The following is a 17,178-nucleotide window of genomic DNA, read 5'->3' as shown; positions in this document are numbered from 1 at the left end:
CGCGATATTTGCTTCACTGCAGTGTTCCGGGACCAAACCCGCAAAAGCCCGGACGTGTGCCTGTACTGACACCTGCTGTGGCCCAGGTGGACCCTGTGAACTGAGCGCTCAGTTAGACACGTCAGACACAAAAGGCCCCCTGCCGTACGATTGCATGGGATTTACATGCAGAAATCTAGATAAATCTACAGAGACGGCAAGCAGATGAGTGGTCGCCAGGGGCTGGGGGGTATGGGGGTCTCCTTTTGGGGCGATGGGATGTTCCGGAACTAGACAGAGGTGGCGGTGCACATCACGGTGCGTGTACTAAATGCCCCTAGAAGCATGCACGTCAGAAAGGTTGATTTGATGTTGTGTGAATTTTACCTAAAAAAAAAAAAGAAGTTTAAAGCAAAAAGCAAGACTGGCTGAGTCATGAAAAAAATGCTGCCGGGGGGAGAGAGGAGGGCCCCCTGGGGAATTCCAGGCTGGGGTGGGAGGTGTCCCATGCTGACCCCCGCCTGGGCCCTGGAGGGAGGCACCTGCAGTGCTCACCAAGCTCCTTGCCCCTGTGCGCCCGGCCCTGGCAGAGGAACCACCCCCCATCTGCCAGGAAGACCACTCACTGCCCGTCCTTGGTCCATTCCACCTGGGGCGTGGGGACCCCCGAGGTCCGGCACTCCAGCTCCACCCCTGCACCGGCCAGGCCCAGCACCTCCTCCTGGGCAGCCCCGGCTCCCGTCACGGAAGGAGGGACTAGGGGGCGGGGGGGCAGAAAGTCCTCAAACCCTGCACAGGCAAAGGCCCTGGGGCGGGCCTTTGTCTGTGCGGGTCCCCAGGTGCGCCCTTCCCTCCCCTCCGGTCCATGACTCAAAGCTCCCTGGCTGCTCAGGACCCTGCTTGGTGCATTCTCCGCAGCTTACGCTACCGTTCCGTAGCACGTAACACACGCTAATTACGTGGTTGATCATGTGACTATCTAACATCTGCCCTGACGGCTCTGCGAGGACAGGGATGGAGTCCGTCATGGGCCCCCGGCTCTCAGCAGGCAAAATCTCCTCTTCCCCAGCCGGCGCCAAAGGGCAGGGGCTCAGGCCTCACTCACTGAGCACGAGGAGGTCAAAGTCCCTCTGGGCAATCCCGGCCTGGTTCTCTGCCCGGCAGGAGTAGAGGCCAGCATCGCCCTCCTGGATCCTGGGAAAGTGGAGGGCCCGCGGCTTGTCTAGGAGGCGGTGACCACCTGCCTCAGGAATCTGGGTGGAAGAGGCCAGAGGGAGCTGATGAGGGGGGTCTGGAACCTGGGGCTTCTTACTCCCAAAAGAGTGCCATGCCCTCTCCACCATGCAGCCCCCTAGGCTTCCTCCACTGCCCACTGCACTCCCCAAAACACCTGTCACATCTCCCCGCCACACCCGGCCCGTGCGGGAACCCATCCAGAAGGTCCCTATCCAAATCCCACCCACAGCCCAGCCACCCCAGAGGACACCCACCGGCTGCCCGTCCTTGAGCCACACGATCTCAGGGGCTGGAAAGCCATTCGCGTCACACTCCAAAGTCAGGGACTGCCCGGCCATGCCTGACACATTGGTCCTGTGCCCGTCCTCCCGGATGCTAGGGGGCACTTGGGAGCAAAGAGAAGCAGAGAAACCATCCCCTCTCCGGACAGCCACCGCTACCCAGACCCCACGTGGGCCACTCTTCCTGGCCTGGACAGGAAGTCCCAACTCCTGCCCTTCCCCAGATCCCGAGGTCCCAGGAGGCCCGGGCCTGTCCCCGATCTGGCCACCGGGAGCCGTGTGGACCTGGGAACGTCAGAGCAGCCTTCCCGGGGACCCGCACGCCCCAGCTGTGCCCGGGCACCACGCCGCCCCGATATTCAGCTCTGCAAGATGCTGGAGCCCCCAGATCCACCCGGGTCTACTTATAACCTGTTTGTCATGGTCACCTGGGAGGGACCCAAGTCATAACCTCTGAAGACGGGGCTTGGGTATATCTTCATAACAAATTTCCCAGGCAAGATGTTATTCGGGGAGCCAGGATGGCTGGTCACGGGGAGGGGGGAGGTGGCCCATCAGGAGCGGTTAAAACTTTCCCTACTCCTGTTAAGAGGAAGGGCCCCCTCCCTCTGCCCACCAGACCATGGAAAGGGTCAGGCAGAATAGGAGGCTCTCCCTGCTCTGGGACTCTCTCCCCTGCCACTGGTGCTTGTTATAAAATGAATTCACCGGGGCGCCTGGGTGGGTCAATCGGTTGAGCGTCCGACCTCGGCTCAGGTCACGATCTCACGGTCCGTGGGTTCGAGCCCCGCGTCGGGCTCTGTGCTGACGGCTCAGAGCCCGGAGCCTGCTTCCGATCCTGTGTCTCCCTCTCTCTCTGCCTCTCCCCCACTCTCACTTTGTCTCACTCTGTCTCTCAAAAATAAATAAACGGAAAATGAATTCACCTACGAGACCACCTTAAAAGCCATTTAGGGAGTTCTAGGTCCTTCCCCTTACACTGTCCCCATGGCGGTCTCTCTGGGGAAGGGGCGCCGTTGGGGTAAGCGAGCACAAGCCAGCCCCCACCCTGGGGGCCCTGCTTACCATAGACCACCAGCTTGGCTCTCCTGGACGTGGAGCCTGCCTCATTGGTGGCCTGGCACTCGTAGTCTCCGCTGTCGGTGGGCGAGACTGAGGCCAGAAACAGGGAGCCTTCATCCAGCACCTCCAGGCCCGGCCGGCCACGCAGGGGCTCCGAGGTTGGGCCCTTCCGCCACGTGACCTGCGGCTTGGGCACCCCTGGAGGGGCGCGCGGAGTCATCGGCACGAACGCTCTGAAATCTGCCCCCCCCCCTTGGGGCACCCACGCTGCCCCCCCTTGGGCAAATGTCGCTGGCCCTCCCGTGGGGGGCTCCCGGCACCTCCTCGCCCCCTAGGCTGGCAGGAGCAGCTCCCTCGGGGCCCACACACCCGCTGCCTCCCACCCGTGCTGGGGGTCCGCGGGTCTCCCAGTGCCCTGAAGGCCACAGGAGAGGGGCCAGAACCCTCTTTCTGGTTCCCTCCTCAAAGAAGGGCCGTCTCGTGTGGGATGGCACTCCTGCCCCCGTTACCCGCCCCACGTTCCTCTTTGCCCGACACCCCCAACTTCCTAACGTGCACAGGATGCACTCACTCAGGTTTCTTTCGTCTACCTTGGGGCCAAGGTCTTTGCTTTAACTCCCCGCTGTGCCCCCAGCTGCAAGCCCAGTGTCGGCCCATAGGAGGCGCTAAGTGAACGACCGCGCCTGCTGTGCTCGGCACCCATCTGGGGCCACTGGCCATACCGAGGTCCTCAGATGGGCGTTGTGGGGCTGACCCGGGCTTCTGAGCACCACTCAGGCCCGTGAGGCAGCGGCACCCAGTGGTCGTGGGGTCACCCGAGCCCCAGCCCTGCTGACCTGCTCTACGACCCTGGGACAAGAGCAGCCCTCTGTCTGCTGGGGCCTCGGCCACCTTCCGTCCTTCTCCAGCCACATGCAGATGGGGGGCCTCCCTGGGGGGGGGGCACTCCCCAAACTCACAGGACGGCACCTGGCACCTCTGTCTCCCCCATCGCGCTCTGCCAACGTCAGCCATCGGGACCGCAATGTGGGCTAACACGCGTGGACAAACGCAACACCCCACGCGCTCTCTGCCACCTCCCGGGCAGCGCGGGGCCCCGGGTGGACGTGAACTCTCCCGTCTCACCCACTCCTTTACCCACAGGGACACGTGGGTGGCAGTCAGGACGTGGCACACTCAGGGCATCCTAGGTGGGGGACCCGGGCCCGCTCTGCCTGCCCTGGCCCCTCTGCCCCACGTGCTGGGCCTCCGCCTGCCACCCTGCTGTGCTCCTGCGTCACGTCGTGTCCCCTGTGCCTGAGGTTTGAACCCTGGATCTTTTTTTTTCTTCAGGCAAAATGTCTCTCCCCTGGATGAGCTCTAGCCACAGAACTGCCCTATAGCTCAGCCCCGGAAGATTCCAGGGGACTCAGGCTGTTGCTGAAAACCACTCCCCTCCCCTCCCCACACCTACTTCACCGGGGCCAAGAGAGCGAGTCAGTGGCCAGGCTCCTGGCCTTTCTGTCCCACCCACAAGGAGGCGGCGGGCGGGGCCACCCTCCGCAGGCACCAGGGCTCCCACATTCCAGGCGCCGGGCTGGGCACTTTCTCCTTTAGCCCTCGGACCCCAAGGCCACGTGGCTGGTGAATGCCAGCGCCCAGCACTGCCCAGCAGCAAACACCTGCTTGAAAGGGAGAAGGCCAAGGGCAGCCTGCGGGCAGGCGAGGGCCAGGCTGAGGCGTGGTTATCAGCGGGGGCTTGGGTTATGCTGATTCCGCTGAAGTCTGGTGCAGAGGACAAGCCCCTGACTGGCCAGGGATCCCCCTCCCCGCTCCCAGACCGCCAGACGGCTGCTTGCTGTTACCAGCGACAGGCACAAGGTGGCGCTCTGGCTGAGGGCGGCGCGTCGGCCCCTCCAGACGGGCAGTTGTCAGAAAGGAGCCCCTGAGGTGCCCAGGGCTCCCACCCAGCACCTGCCTCCCACCTGGCCCTCCGTCAGGCCTGTTCCAGCAAACTCCCGAGACCCAGACGCCCACCCTTCTGGAGAGCGCCCACGCACAGGGGACACGGCAGGCCCTCTCGCCACAGAAGAGCCCGAAGCCAAAGGCAGCAGCTGGGGCGGGCGGTGAGGTCCACCGGGTCCGACAGAAAGGGAGGCTCTTCGTTCGACACATCGCCCCGAGCCCCTGTATGTGCCGGGCACGGTGCTGGGACCTAACACTCCTGCTGTCCCCCGGAGCCCTCACAGCAGCCCCGCGTGGAGCGCCTGGAATGACCCCACTGTACAGATGAGGAAACAGAGGCTCAGAAAGAAGGTAGAAACTGCCCCAAGAAGGCACCTGGCCTGGAAGGGCCAAAGGGGGGGTCAGCGCGGGGCAATGGACCACAGAGGGATCTGTCTTGCCCCCACGGGATGCTGCTGACCCCAAGGGGTGGTCTGCCTAGGGCCACGTGAATCCAGGTCTGCTAGAAAGTCTGGGGCGGGCTTGAAGAGTGGGGGCGGGGCACTGAGCCCCAATCCTTGGACCCTCGGGCCGTCCTCAGCCCAGCTGCCGCATTTCCCAGGCAGAGGGGGCTGGGGTCAACCCACACCACGCTTTGTGGGTCACCTCCCGGCTGCGTGACCTCTAACAAGTTGCTCAGTCCCTCTGGCCCTAACAGAAGAGAGCTAAAGCTACTACCCGTCCTACAGGGTCGTCGACAGGATGAAATGTCTGGCGTGGCCTGGCTGGGAGTGAGGACCCCCCTAACGCTCCCGAACCCACGGGCATTGCCCACAGTGTTTCCCAGTCCAACCCACCCCGGGGCCCGGCCTCACCTCTGGCAGGGCACGGCAGGCTGGCGTTCTCTCCGGCCACTCTCTCCAGCAGGCCGCTGGTCTCATCGGCCTCCCAGTGCGGTGGCTCTGGGGAGAGGCAGTGTGGCCGCACTTAATACCCAGGCCGGTGGAGAGGGCGTCCCATCCAGAACCCGGCCAGGCACAAGCCCCACCTCCCACGGGCTGGCCCGCAGAGAGGCCGCCAGGGCCACGAGCGACCCCACGGGCTTGGGAGGTGAAGCTTGGCAGGGTCCTGCCCCGCGCTCCCCTCCAGCAGCGGCTTTCCGGGTTTGTCTTTCGTTCATAATAGTGAAAAATGCGGCACCACTGATCCAGACCAGACCTCCCCGTGCACCAGGACGCTTCTCACACATTCTCTCGGACTCCTTGCTATTATCGGGCCCATTTTACAAGGGACAAAACTGAGGGTCAGAGAGTGTAAATGGCCTACAGTCGTCCAGCCAGAAAGCGGAAGGAGCTGAGTCTCGGCCCAGGCACCTGCTCTTTGATCATGACTCCGTGGCACCTTCTGGCCACCCCGGAGCAGAGAGGGTGCCCACAAGGCTGACCTAAGCCTCCCTCACACTGGACGCTCCCACCGCCTCAGGGGCTAGCGGCCGGGAGGAAGGAAGGGGTTAAGAATCTCAGAGGCCCAGGGGCGCCTGGGTGGCTCAGTCAGTGAAGCTCCATCCGTGAGTTCGAGTCTCAGTCCATCCGTGAGTTCGAGTCCCGCATCGGGCTCTGCACTGCCAGCTCGGAGCCCAGAACCTGCTTCAGATTCTGTCTCCCTCTCTCTCTGCCCCTCCCCACTCATCCTCTGTCTCTCTCTTTAAAAATAAATAAACATTAAAAATAAAAAAGACTCGGGGCGCCTGGGTGGCGCAGTCGGTTAAGCGTCCGACTTCAGCCAGGTCACGATCTCGCGGTCCGTGAGTTCGAGCCCCGCGTCGGGCTCTGGGCTGATGGCTCGGAGCCTGGAGCCTGTTTCCGGTTCTGTGTCTCCCTCTCTCTCTGCCCCTCCCCCATTCGTGCTCTGTCTCTCTCTGTCCCAAAAATAAATAAAAACGTTGAAAAAAAAATTTAAAAAAAAAATAAAAAAATAAAAAAGACTCTCAGAAGCCCAGGCTACTGTTGGGGGTGGGGGGGGTGCGGAGCAGTGAGTTGGGGGGTTCAGGGGAGACTCACCCAGCACCCTGAGCTCCAGCTCCCAGGCATCCACGCCGGCGCTGTTGGAGGCCTCGCAGCGGTACAGCCCCGCGTCAGAGGCCTGGATGGCCGAGAAGTGGACGGACCCCTCGGGGCTCCCGCCCCGCAGGGCCACCCCGTCCTTGGACCAGTTCAGCCGGGGCTCCGGGCTGCCCTCGGCCACGCAGTTCAGGTCCAGAATCTCTCCTGCCAGCACCTTCAGGACCCGCGGGCCCGGCTGCACCTGAGGGGGCACTGAAGAGCCCCGGGGAGGGGGATCCAGTCACTGGGGCCCCAGGTGGGGGGGCGCAGAGCCCAGACCCACCTGCCCTTACTTCCGGGGATCACCAAGCAGCAGGGATCACTGTAGGGCGCAGGCTAAGGCTGACCATTCCTCCTTTTGTCAGGAAAGGGCAGCAGGACGCCCCAGGTGGTCCCCCCCCCCCACCCCGCAAAGTGAATCGAATCCGCCTTTCGCCTGAACGCACGCGCTCTCATCGCAGAATCGCTTCTTTCTCCTCACCCGCTCTCCCCGCCATCCCCCTACTCCTGCTCCCTCCCTTCCCTGGGCTGGGGGGAGATGGGGGCCATCATTCCTTCCACGTTTACATCTCCTCTGTCCCACTCCGGTCCTTCCTCCGGGCTGGTGATACCAAGCCCATCTCGCAGAAGCTGAGGCTCAGAAGGGTCAGGTGATTGACCAGAGTCACCCAGTCCCTCAGCTGAGAGGAACCGGAGCCAGCCCCAGCCCTGAGTCTGTCTGAGCGGGAATCCGGGCCGCTTCCCTGGGCCACCCCAGGACCTCGGTGTCCAGGAGCACGAGGGTGCCCGTGCCTTGCCCGCCCCTCACACCTGCTGAAAACAACAGCAGGTTCCACTGTGACGCTTCCCCTTCTGACAGCTATGGGATGGGCGTGACTGTGGCCCCCGGTTTACGGAGGAGGAAACCAAGGCTCAGAGAGGCCAAGCGGCTGGCCAAGGTCACACAGCCCGTCAGTGGTAGCAGAGTCAGGACTCACATCCGGTCCTCCTAACTCTGGGGCCTTGCTCACCACCCAGCCCCCTCCCTCCCTCCGCGCCCTGCCACTGCCGTATCTCTCATACGCTCACGCAAACCCACAGCAAACCTTTCCCCCCTTCCCTCTCTGAGCCTCAGCCTATCCACCTGTAAGATGGGGTGCTAGCTTAGATCGGGGTCTCTTTTTCCATAAAGGGCAAGAGAGTAAATATTTCAGGTTTTGCGGGCCAGATGGCCTCTCTCTCAACTACTCAACTCGCCCCCGTGGCTTGAGAGAAGCCAGAGACCACACGGACACGAGTCTCAGGTTCTAAGAACGCTGGTTTTGCGGACACCGAAATCGGAATCTCCTGTAATTTTCACGCATCACAAAAAATGTTGTTTGGGTTTTTTTCCCAATCGTTTAAAAAAGCGGATACCGTTTTTCACCGGTGGGCCATGTGAAAACAGGAAATGGGTCAGACATGGCCCGCGGGCCACAGTCGGTTGGCCCCTAGCGTTGGTAATCCCCTGGGGCTTTTGAAGCTAACAAGCCCCCTGCCTCTCTGGGGGAGCGACAGCACGGCTGGCCTCTGTGGACGGGACCGAGACATCCAGGGGAATGTCCACCCCTGGGGCCCCAGCCAAGTCGGGAACCAGAACCCCTTCATGGGTTCCCCTCTGACCCTTACCACCCTAGGCCCACCCTGGGCCCTGCCCTCTGTTCTCAGGGGGCCCCATCCGAGGGTACAGGGGAAGGGAGAAAGGGACTGAGGAGATACAGGGCTGGAGGACCCAGAGGGGAGGGGAGGAAGCACTGGAGGGCCCCACGAAGAGGCGACAAGGCCTGGCCTGCAAACAGGGAAGGACACTGAGAAGGCCTAAGAAAGATGGACGGAAGGGAGGGGCCGTGGGCGAGACCCCGGCCGGCAGCCCGGGCCCTACCTTGCACCCGGAGCGTGTAGTGCTGAGAAGCGGACCCAGCAGGGTTGCTGGCTGTGCATCTATAGAGGCCACTGTCACCGACCTGGGCCTGGGCCACACGCAGGGAGCCTGACGGCAGGAGGCGGTGCCTGCAGGAGTGAGGGGCACTGGTGAGACCCCAACCAATCCCAGCCCCGCCGGAAAGACCTCAAGACTCCACTGGAGCACCCGCCTCCCCCAGCAGATGGCCAGATTCCATGTGGGCTCAGCCCGGGGCCAGGCGCAAGGTCACCAATTAACTCCCTCTCTTCTGCACGCCCTGCCCCGAGGCGGGGGACGAGGCCGGTCATACACCCTCCCCACGGCTTCTGAGGAGAAGCTGCCAGCCCAGAGGCCCTCTGAGGCTAAGTGCCAGGGCCGGCCAGACTCCGAATCCAGTGCTTTTTGGTATTCTGTCGTCCAGCCCTGCGCCGGGCCCTCGGGAGGAAGCTGTGCAGGCCCCTCGTCATTGCCGTCCCCAATCTGGCCCACCTTGCTAAAGCCACCTGGCCCCCCTCCCAGAGGGATCCGGGACCCCCAGCCAGGCTCCTGCAGCTGGGCCGGACCCCAAGGGGCCTCAGCAGACATGATGTCACCGGCCCATATGTGCTGGCTCCGTGAAGCCCCTGTCCCCATAAATCGGGGAGGGCAGCTGCGGCCACTGGCCCCAGCTGGCCCCAAATGCAAGCGGCCAGCACAGGGGTGGGGGACCCCAAAGGCCAGCCGCCAGCCTGTGCTCCTAGTATAACAGCTGGGCTCTAGAGTCCAACAGTGCTGGGGTCCCCACTCCCCTTTCTGCTGAGTGTCGGTTTCCTCCTCTGCAAAATGGAGGTGACAACGGTCCCCATCTCCCAGGCAGCTGCCAGCAAAGTGCTGGGCATATGCTTCTCAGACGGGTCCTCACTGCTGGCAGTGGGCTGCCTGTGCGACCTCGGGCTACTACTTTTGCCCTGCTGGGCCTCTGTCTTCCCATCTGTAAGATGGGGTAATAATCCCCCTGCCCAGTACCCCCTCCTCCGAAGCATCCACCAGGCACTTGGTGCCAAGCTCTCTGAGGACAGTTAGTGACACCGGGTGATGGCCTCAGAGCCCCGGCACCGGGCTGGACCACCGGGATCCAACCCTGTTGGGCCACATGCTTGCTGTGTGAGGTTGGCCTGGTCATTTAACCTCTCTGTGCCTCACTTGTCTCGTTCTGGAAACTGGAAACAATATCACACGGGGGCGCCTGGGGGGCCCAGTCAGCTAGTGTCCGACTCTCGGTCTCGGCTCCGGCCATGATCTCACAGTTCCTGACTTTGAGCCCCTCATCGGGCTCCGGGCTCCGTGCTGACAGGGCGGAGCCTGCTTGGGAGTCTCTCTCTCTCTCCCTCTCTCTCAGCCCCTCCCCACCTCGTTCTGTTTCTCTCTCAAAAACAAATACACTTTTAAAAAGTAAAAGAAAATAAATAAAATAAAAACATTCATATGAGTGGCTTCACGTGTATGTGCGTAGATCTAATTCGTTCATTTTTCACCACGGCATAGTCGTCCCTCATGTGACGGTACCACAATTCATGAATCTGTTCCCCTGCGGAGGACATTTTAATATTTAGATATTCTTTTTCTCTCTCCTCTCCTCTCCTCTCCTCTCCTCTCCTCTCCTCTCCTCTCCCCTCTTCTCTCCTCCCCTCCCTCCCTCCCTTTCTTTCCTTCCTTCCTTCCTCCCTCCCTTCTTCCCCCCCTCCTTCCTCCCTTCCTTCTTTCCTTCCCCCGCCAGACCTTTCTGCACACTGCTCTATGGGTCCTGCCTGAACAGGACCAGGAGTCCTGGGCCAGGGCTCACACACCATCAGCCGTCATGGGCACAGACGCCTCACTCACACCTTGCAGGGCAGGGCTTCTCATCAGAATCTCCAGGCTTCGTGTGAAACACGCAGATTCCCAGCCCCACCTGGGGCTCTGATGGCGGGGGGGCAGGAACTGGGGTTTTACCAAGGTCCTAGGTGGCTCTGACACAGGTCAGGGGACCAGCCCTTGGGCACACTGCCCAGGGACACGAGGAAGTGTCCTCACCCTGAGAAGCATCACGAAAGAGCAGATGGGAGCAGGGCTTTGAGTGGCCCCGCGTGAACTACCGTCTGCCACTGTGGGCCAAGGACTCCACCTCCAGGGGACTCGGGGTCCTCATCTGGAGTCACAGGAGGTGGCAAGCGTGAAGTGACACAGCGCACGCCAAGCTCACGTGCCTGGGACGTAGTAAGTGCTCGGTAGACAGCCCTGCTGTTAGCACACCCGCTAGTGTCTGGGCTCTCCTTGCGAGTCTCCGATCAGCGGGGCTGCCCTGAGCCGGTCACTTGATCTCTCAAAGAGGAGGAAAAAAAACCGCGCAGATCCTGATTCGTCCCAGCGACGGGTACACGTCTCCCCCGTGTGGCATCGCTTCCCTGACTTTTCTCATCCACAGGTTTTTATATACTTTTTAATTAAATGATATTGACATCCACCAACCAAGGGCCAGATCAGTTTGAGGCTGGAACATATATATATACTCCGTCTACACGGTTCCCTCCCTCCCAGGACCTCACTGCAAACCTCAGCGGAGAACATGGGGACGGCGTGGGTCAGCGGCAAGAGGTGCGGGCTGGGAACCGGAGTTCGGGATCCGACATCTGCTTCTGCTACAGACGTGCTGTGCAACCTGAGGCAGGCAGTCAATGTCTCTGAACCCCAACTGCTTCCCATTTGAAGAGGCAGCTCCGGATTCTTTTATTCAGAAGCTGCCTTCTAGTTTTGAAAACTTCAGAGACCATAGAACCCCTCGCTCGCTCTCTCTCCCTCAACAAGACCTTTAAAGGACAGGAACTGGGAGCTTCTGGGAGAAAAATAATCAGGGCCGCCTGGGTGGCTCAGTCAATGAAGCGTCCGACTCTCGATTTCGGCTCAGGGCACGATCTCGGGGTTCGTGAGTTTGAGCCCCGCGTCGGGCTCTGTGCCGACAGCTTGGAGCCTGCTTGGGATGCTCTCTCTTTCTCTCTCTCTGCTCCTCCCCCACTTGCGTGCACCCATTCTCTGTCTCAAAATGAATAAGCTTCAAATAATTAGTAATCATCATAAGGAAAGAAATTTCCAGAAGGGGAAAATTCCCCCCGATGAAAGTAGGCATCTTGTCTTTCCTGTGACCAGCCCCAGGTCTATTCTCAGAAAGGGAACGCTGTTAGTTTACCACAAAGGAAAAACGGGATGAAGGGAGGATCCATTTTACAGATGGACAAGCTGAGGCCTAGCAGAGGCCAAAGGACCCCATCACCTGCCCCGTGGAGCCTGTGTCTGCTGTCACTGACAGGATGGCCATATCACTGCTTTCCCTCAAGCCCTCTGCGGTTGCCCCGCAAAATCCAAGCATAGCCTCCTGGCCTGTGTGGGTCTACACGGACCAGTCCCCCGCCCCAACCCCTGACGGACCACCGTTCCTCCTCGAAGGACCGGCTTCGTCTCACTTTCATCCCCTTGCCCGTGCCGCTCTTCCTACCTGGGGCACCCCTCCACCTCCTGTTCACCCGGTTATACCTGCTCGACCTTCAGTACTTAGACATCACCTCCTCCAGGAAGGCCTCCTGCCTCGATGCCCCAAGTCTGGTAGGTGCAGCCCGTGAACTCCCACGGCTGCCTGTCCTTTCCCCTCCCTGTCACAGCCCTCTCCACCACACTGGCTTGGGACCCAGCTCTCTCCCCGCTTCCTCAGGCGCTCTGCAGGTCTGGGGGCTGCAGCCTGGGGGTGGGGGCCGGGGAGAGGTGGGAGGAGGCGGGGCGAACACTGCCGCTGCGTGCACGTGGCGTGATCAGTGGCGGCCCCTCCGGCGTGGCCGTGGCCGGAACAGCCAGACGGCTGCCCGAGGCACTGAGATGACAACCAGGGAATTTCCTGTTTTGTTTTTTTTAATTTTTTTTAACGTTTATATATTTTTGAGACAGAGAGAGACAGAGCATGAACGGGGGAGGGGCAGAGAGAGAGGGAGACACAGAATCCGAAACAGGCTCCGGGCTCTGAGCTGTCAGCCCAGAGCCCGACGCGGGGCTCGAACTCACGGACCGCGAGATCGTGACCTGAGCCGAAGTCGGACGCTCAACCGACTGAGCCACCCAGGCGCCTCGGGAATTTCCTGTTTATGACACGCATCGGGCTTGAGCCTTCACAGATGGGTGCAGCTGCGAGGTTCACACAGGCACGGAGATGGGGGGTCGGATCTGAGAGGGGCCCACCTACCCTGCCGGGTCCCTCCGGTTCTCAGAGCTCAAGGGGGCACCTACCTGCACAGAGAGACCAAAGGGCACCCGACAGAAAGTGCTCCGAATCAAGCGGGTACCTGGGCTACACCACCAGCCTCATTCCCAGCAGGCACCTTGGCTGCAGCCTCACTCAGCTGACCTCTCCAGCTCCCCCTCGTTCTCTGTGGTTCAGGGAAGCCGCCCCTCCTGCCCCGGGAGATGCCCTGCCTCCGGTGACCCGATCCTGGAGCCATTACGGCAGCCATCACACCTGTGATCACCTGTCAAGGTCGACGCCTCTAGAAGGGGCGGGGCCGGGTTCCTGCCCTGTCCCCAGCCCTTAACACAGCCCCTGGCCCACAGTAGGTGCTCGATAAAAATGTGATGGCAAATCCCAGATGTACACACACACACACACACACGCGTGTGCGCCCTTTCCCACCTCTGCTCACACTGTGTCCCCCCCAACCTGGTCTCAAGGGCACACCCTCCTGCCCTCCAGGCCCTCTTCAAGGCAGCACACGCTCCAGCCCCTCCAGGAAGCCCTCCCTGACCCTTGCTCTGCTCTGAGTTGCATGGAGCCCAGCTCAGCCAGCTGCTTGCTCGCTCATTCATTCATTCATTCATTCGACAAAGAGCCGCGGGGTTCAGGGTGCGCCGGCTGCCGCAGGGGCAGAGAAAATACTCTCATCTCCAGGCTGCTCAGAGTCCGGGTGGCTTGTCTACACTCAGCCCCTCTGGCCGGGTCCCGTGGTGCCCATCCTGCTGCCCCCGTTTCGGGCGGAACGCGGACTTGACTTTGGACGCTGCACCCGTGCTGCCAGCCGCCATGGTGCTCTAGAATGTTCGGTTCTGATACTTACTTCCCCTGACTGTTCTCCAGAATGAGAGCTGCTGGCCATAAGCTAATAAGACCCCTTGCCAGGCCAGGGAGCGGGACAAACGGTGACGATCCACCAAGGTAAAGGCCCCACAGGAGGGCACCGGGGCGTCGCCACCACGCCACCGGCTTCCGGTGAGGAGGCAGCTTTTCTCCAGGAGCACCAGAACCCCGCTGGCAGCCCACTTCTCCACTCGGGGCCAAGTGGGCCCAGAGGGGGGGTGGGCGCGCCAACCGTCCCGCAGCATCCCGGGGATGGTCCATCCACTCACTGTCCCCTCCCCGCCGGCTTGCCCCCCTCCTCCCCCAGATGCATCTGGATCGGCCCGGTGGGGGACCCTGGCCCGCTGCCCCCGGAGCTGGAAAGCTGGAGCCCGAGCCAAGAGCACTCACAGCTGTCCCAGCTACACATCAGAACCACAAACAAACACTGTTGCCCGGCAACACGGCCTCGCCCCAGCATCCTGGGGCTGAATCATGGGACCAGAGCCACTAGGAGCCGTCTGGCCACCATCGTCTGCCGTGAGCTCTCCGCCCAGCCCTTTCATTTCTCAGACGGGAAGACTGAGGCCCAGAGCGGGGAAGGGTCTCGCTCACGTTCACTCAACGAGGGGGGGACAAGGCTGGGATGGGATCCCAGGTCTCTTGCCGCGTGATGTCACGCACAGCCAGAGCCCCGTCTCTCTCCGAGAGCCTTTTCTCTCTGCCGCTGCTGCGGCACGGGGCTGGGCACGCGAGATGGCTCGCGAATCCTGCCGACTGCAGTTCTGAATCACGAGCCGGATGGTCTTTTCACAAACAGCAGGCCTCACGGGGTAAGAAGCACCCGATGACCATTCCCACCCCAGGACTCGGTTGTTTGCTTTGGGGACTATACCCCAAGGAAATGACCCAGAAGATAAAGAGAAGCGTTGGTGGGATGATGTCCCAACAGCCCATTTATTACCGCTGAAAGCTGGCAATGGAGCCTATGGCCCCAAACAGAGGAACAGCTTAGCAACCATGAGAGCTGAGCGCCCTGGAATGTTCTTTTGCCCTTTAAACGAAAAGCAAGTGATAAGGGCCAGGATGAATCAAGAAAATGGGTAAATGGGGGGGGGGGAACGTCAATGATAAAGGCATAACAGAAGGTGCACTGAGTTTAATTCTAGAAAAGCACCTACATGAACAACTTGGAAGGGGTTGTGGACACAGGTGAGTGATTTAGAGTTTAGTGCCACTCGAGCTCGTACCGTTTTCTTTCTGTTAGGACGTACTGACTCAGAGGACAGAGGAGCCCGGAATATTCTCTAGACCCCGCAGAGAGAGCAGCGGCCTGCCTAACGTTGGCCCAGAAGCCTGATGTAAATGCGTCTACGTTTGTAGACTTGTCTGTGTGTGTGTCCCTATGTGTGTGTGTGTCTGTGTGTGTGTGTGTGTGTGAGGACCCAGCCCTGGGAGTCAGAAGGTCACGATCCCAGTTTTCCACACCCCATGTTCTGTGTCTCCTCCTCAGTGCACTGGGTATGGTGACGCTTCATGCAGCTACCTCCAGGGGGGCCACCCTGACCACAGAGAAATGGAGGGGGCCTCTGAGACTCACCCACATCGTGGGGACCCCCCCCCAATGGAGCTACCAGGGAACTTTGAGGAAACACCAGCACTGGAGCTCTGCTGGTGACCCTGACCACAGCCAAGGCCGAGGGCCCCTGGCCCGCGTCACCCAGGGTCAGGAAAGACGGGCCCAGGGCAACCACAGAGCAAATGCTGGCTTTTCATCCTTGAGGACAGAGGAAGGGGCCGCTGCAGGCAGTTTGCAAGGCTCAGCCGACCCAGAGAGGGCAGAGGCGGCTCGGGATGAACACCTGTGACTCACTGAAACACGTTAGTCCACAAGCCTCCAGAATGGCCGCCCGGATGGCGGCTGAGCCTTGGGACTCCCTGGGAGAAGGAGCGAACAGACAGCAGCTCCCTCCCCGCCCAGCACTGCCACGCTCGGCTCGCTCGGTGCCTGTTTCCAGGGGGTTTTTAAATCTCCATTTTCTGGCCGGATGGTCGTATGACTAAGGGCAGCTGTGCGTCTGCGAGCAGAGCTCAGTTCTGCAGGGGGGAGGTTGTGGGAGCCGCAGGGAGGCCCAAAGAGCCAGGGCGACCCAAAGAGCCTGCGGACGAAGCTCCAATGCAATCAAACTTGCCGAGGTCACTCCCCCTGGCCGGCAAGGGCGACAACAGAAACGTCCGTCAACAGGCGGATGGACAGACAGAAGGCGGTCTTTCCACACAAAGAAGCATCATTTAGGCGCAAAAGAGAACGAAGCCCTGCTCCGTGCTGCAACATGGATGGGCCTCAAAAACGTGTCGAGTGCAAGGAACCAGACCCCCAAAGCCACGTATCACACGATCCCACTTCTACGAAACGTCCAGAATAGGTTAAGTCCCAAAACACAAAGCAGGTGAGGGGTTGACATGGGCCGGAGGGGGGAAGGGACAGGAACGGAGGCAGCTGCCAACGAGTGTGGGGTTTAGGGGCGGGGTGACGGCAATGTCCTGAACGTGGCTGTGGTATGGCTGCACCCTCCCGAATATCCCCAAACCCGAACTGTCCTGCGTGTGAATCGTATCTCGATAAAGCTTATATATTTTAAACAGTGGGTGAGAATGCGGGGCGCCCGGGTGGCTCAGCCGGTTAAGCATCTGCATCGCGATTTTGGCCCAGGTCATGATCTCCCCGTTCGCGGGATCAAGCCCCGCGTCCGGCTCCTCGCTGCGCGTGGAGCCTGCTGGGGATTCACCCTTTCTTTCTCTCTTCCCCTCCCCTGCCCGTGCTCTCGTTCTCTCAAAATAAATAAGCAAATAAATTTTTTTTTAAAAGAAGCTAGAAATGATGCCTTAGTGTGTAAATGGCAGCGGCAATAAAATGGTGTCAGAGGGAGCGATTTTCCGGCACCTCATCATCCGCTAAACACTGCGCATCCCTCGCTGCATCGCACTAAGTAGTGAGCACTATTTAACCAACATCCGCCGTACAGGTGAAAAACAGGCCAGGAGGAGCCGGCAGCCACCTGAGGCCACACGACCAACACGACAGCAGCTGGGATCCCCAGCCAGGTGGGACGATCCCCGCCAGGTGGGACGAACTCCGTGGTCTAAGCTCCTCGCCCGGCCCCGGCCCCCCCACCGTAGATAAACTCCTAACTGAGATAAACTCTCAGAATCTCGTAAATCTCTGGAGATCGCCAGGAAGAAGCGGAGGGGAACAGAACAGGACTCCGGATTGCACAAGCAGCTCCCACAATTTATGGCTCCCGGTTGATCTATTAACACATCACGACAAGGAGGGCCGAACAAGTGAGCGCTGTGTGTTTCCTCGTCTCCGTAACGAGCCATAAAGAAACAAGCACCCGGCCGGCCGTCGCCTCCGCACTGGAGGAGTTAACACCAGGCTTTGTGGGGAGAGTGGTAGGCTCCCCCGGCCTCCCACCCCCGGTTCCCAGGACACACGCAGCTGCGGGGACACCGACAGGGCATGGGGGTGGGGGCACTGCAGACCCTGCCCAGGCCCGGGACCCG

General features: G+C 60.8%; 1 protein-coding gene across 1 annotated transcript in view; it reads right to left on the bottom strand.

Annotated features, from left to right (window-relative positions):
- The window catches only part of HMCN2 (hemicentin 2), a 147,175-nt gene that overhangs the window by 68,993 nt on the left and 61,004 nt on the right, over positions 1-17,178 (bottom strand). The window contains exons 23-29 of the mRNA XM_030293836.1: positions 8,484-8,611; positions 6,542-6,796; positions 5,357-5,443; positions 2,562-2,756; positions 1,470-1,600; positions 1,085-1,232; positions 606-735 (exon numbers count right to left, since the gene is read on the bottom strand). Coding sequence (XP_030149696.1) covers positions 606-735; positions 1,085-1,232; positions 1,470-1,600; positions 2,562-2,756; positions 5,357-5,443; positions 6,542-6,796; positions 8,484-8,611 — 1,074 coding nt within the window. The remainder of the gene's footprint in view (positions 1-605; positions 736-1,084; positions 1,233-1,469; positions 1,601-2,561; positions 2,757-5,356; positions 5,444-6,541; positions 6,797-8,483; positions 8,612-17,178) is intronic.

Source organism: Lynx canadensis, chromosome D4, assembly GCF_007474595.2.
Source record: "Lynx canadensis isolate LIC74 chromosome D4, mLynCan4.pri.v2, whole genome shotgun sequence".
Taxonomy (NCBI): domain Eukaryota; kingdom Metazoa; phylum Chordata; class Mammalia; order Carnivora; family Felidae; genus Lynx; species Lynx canadensis.
Note: the sequence above shows the minus strand (reverse complement) of the source record. Positions and strands in the feature narration are given on the sequence as shown.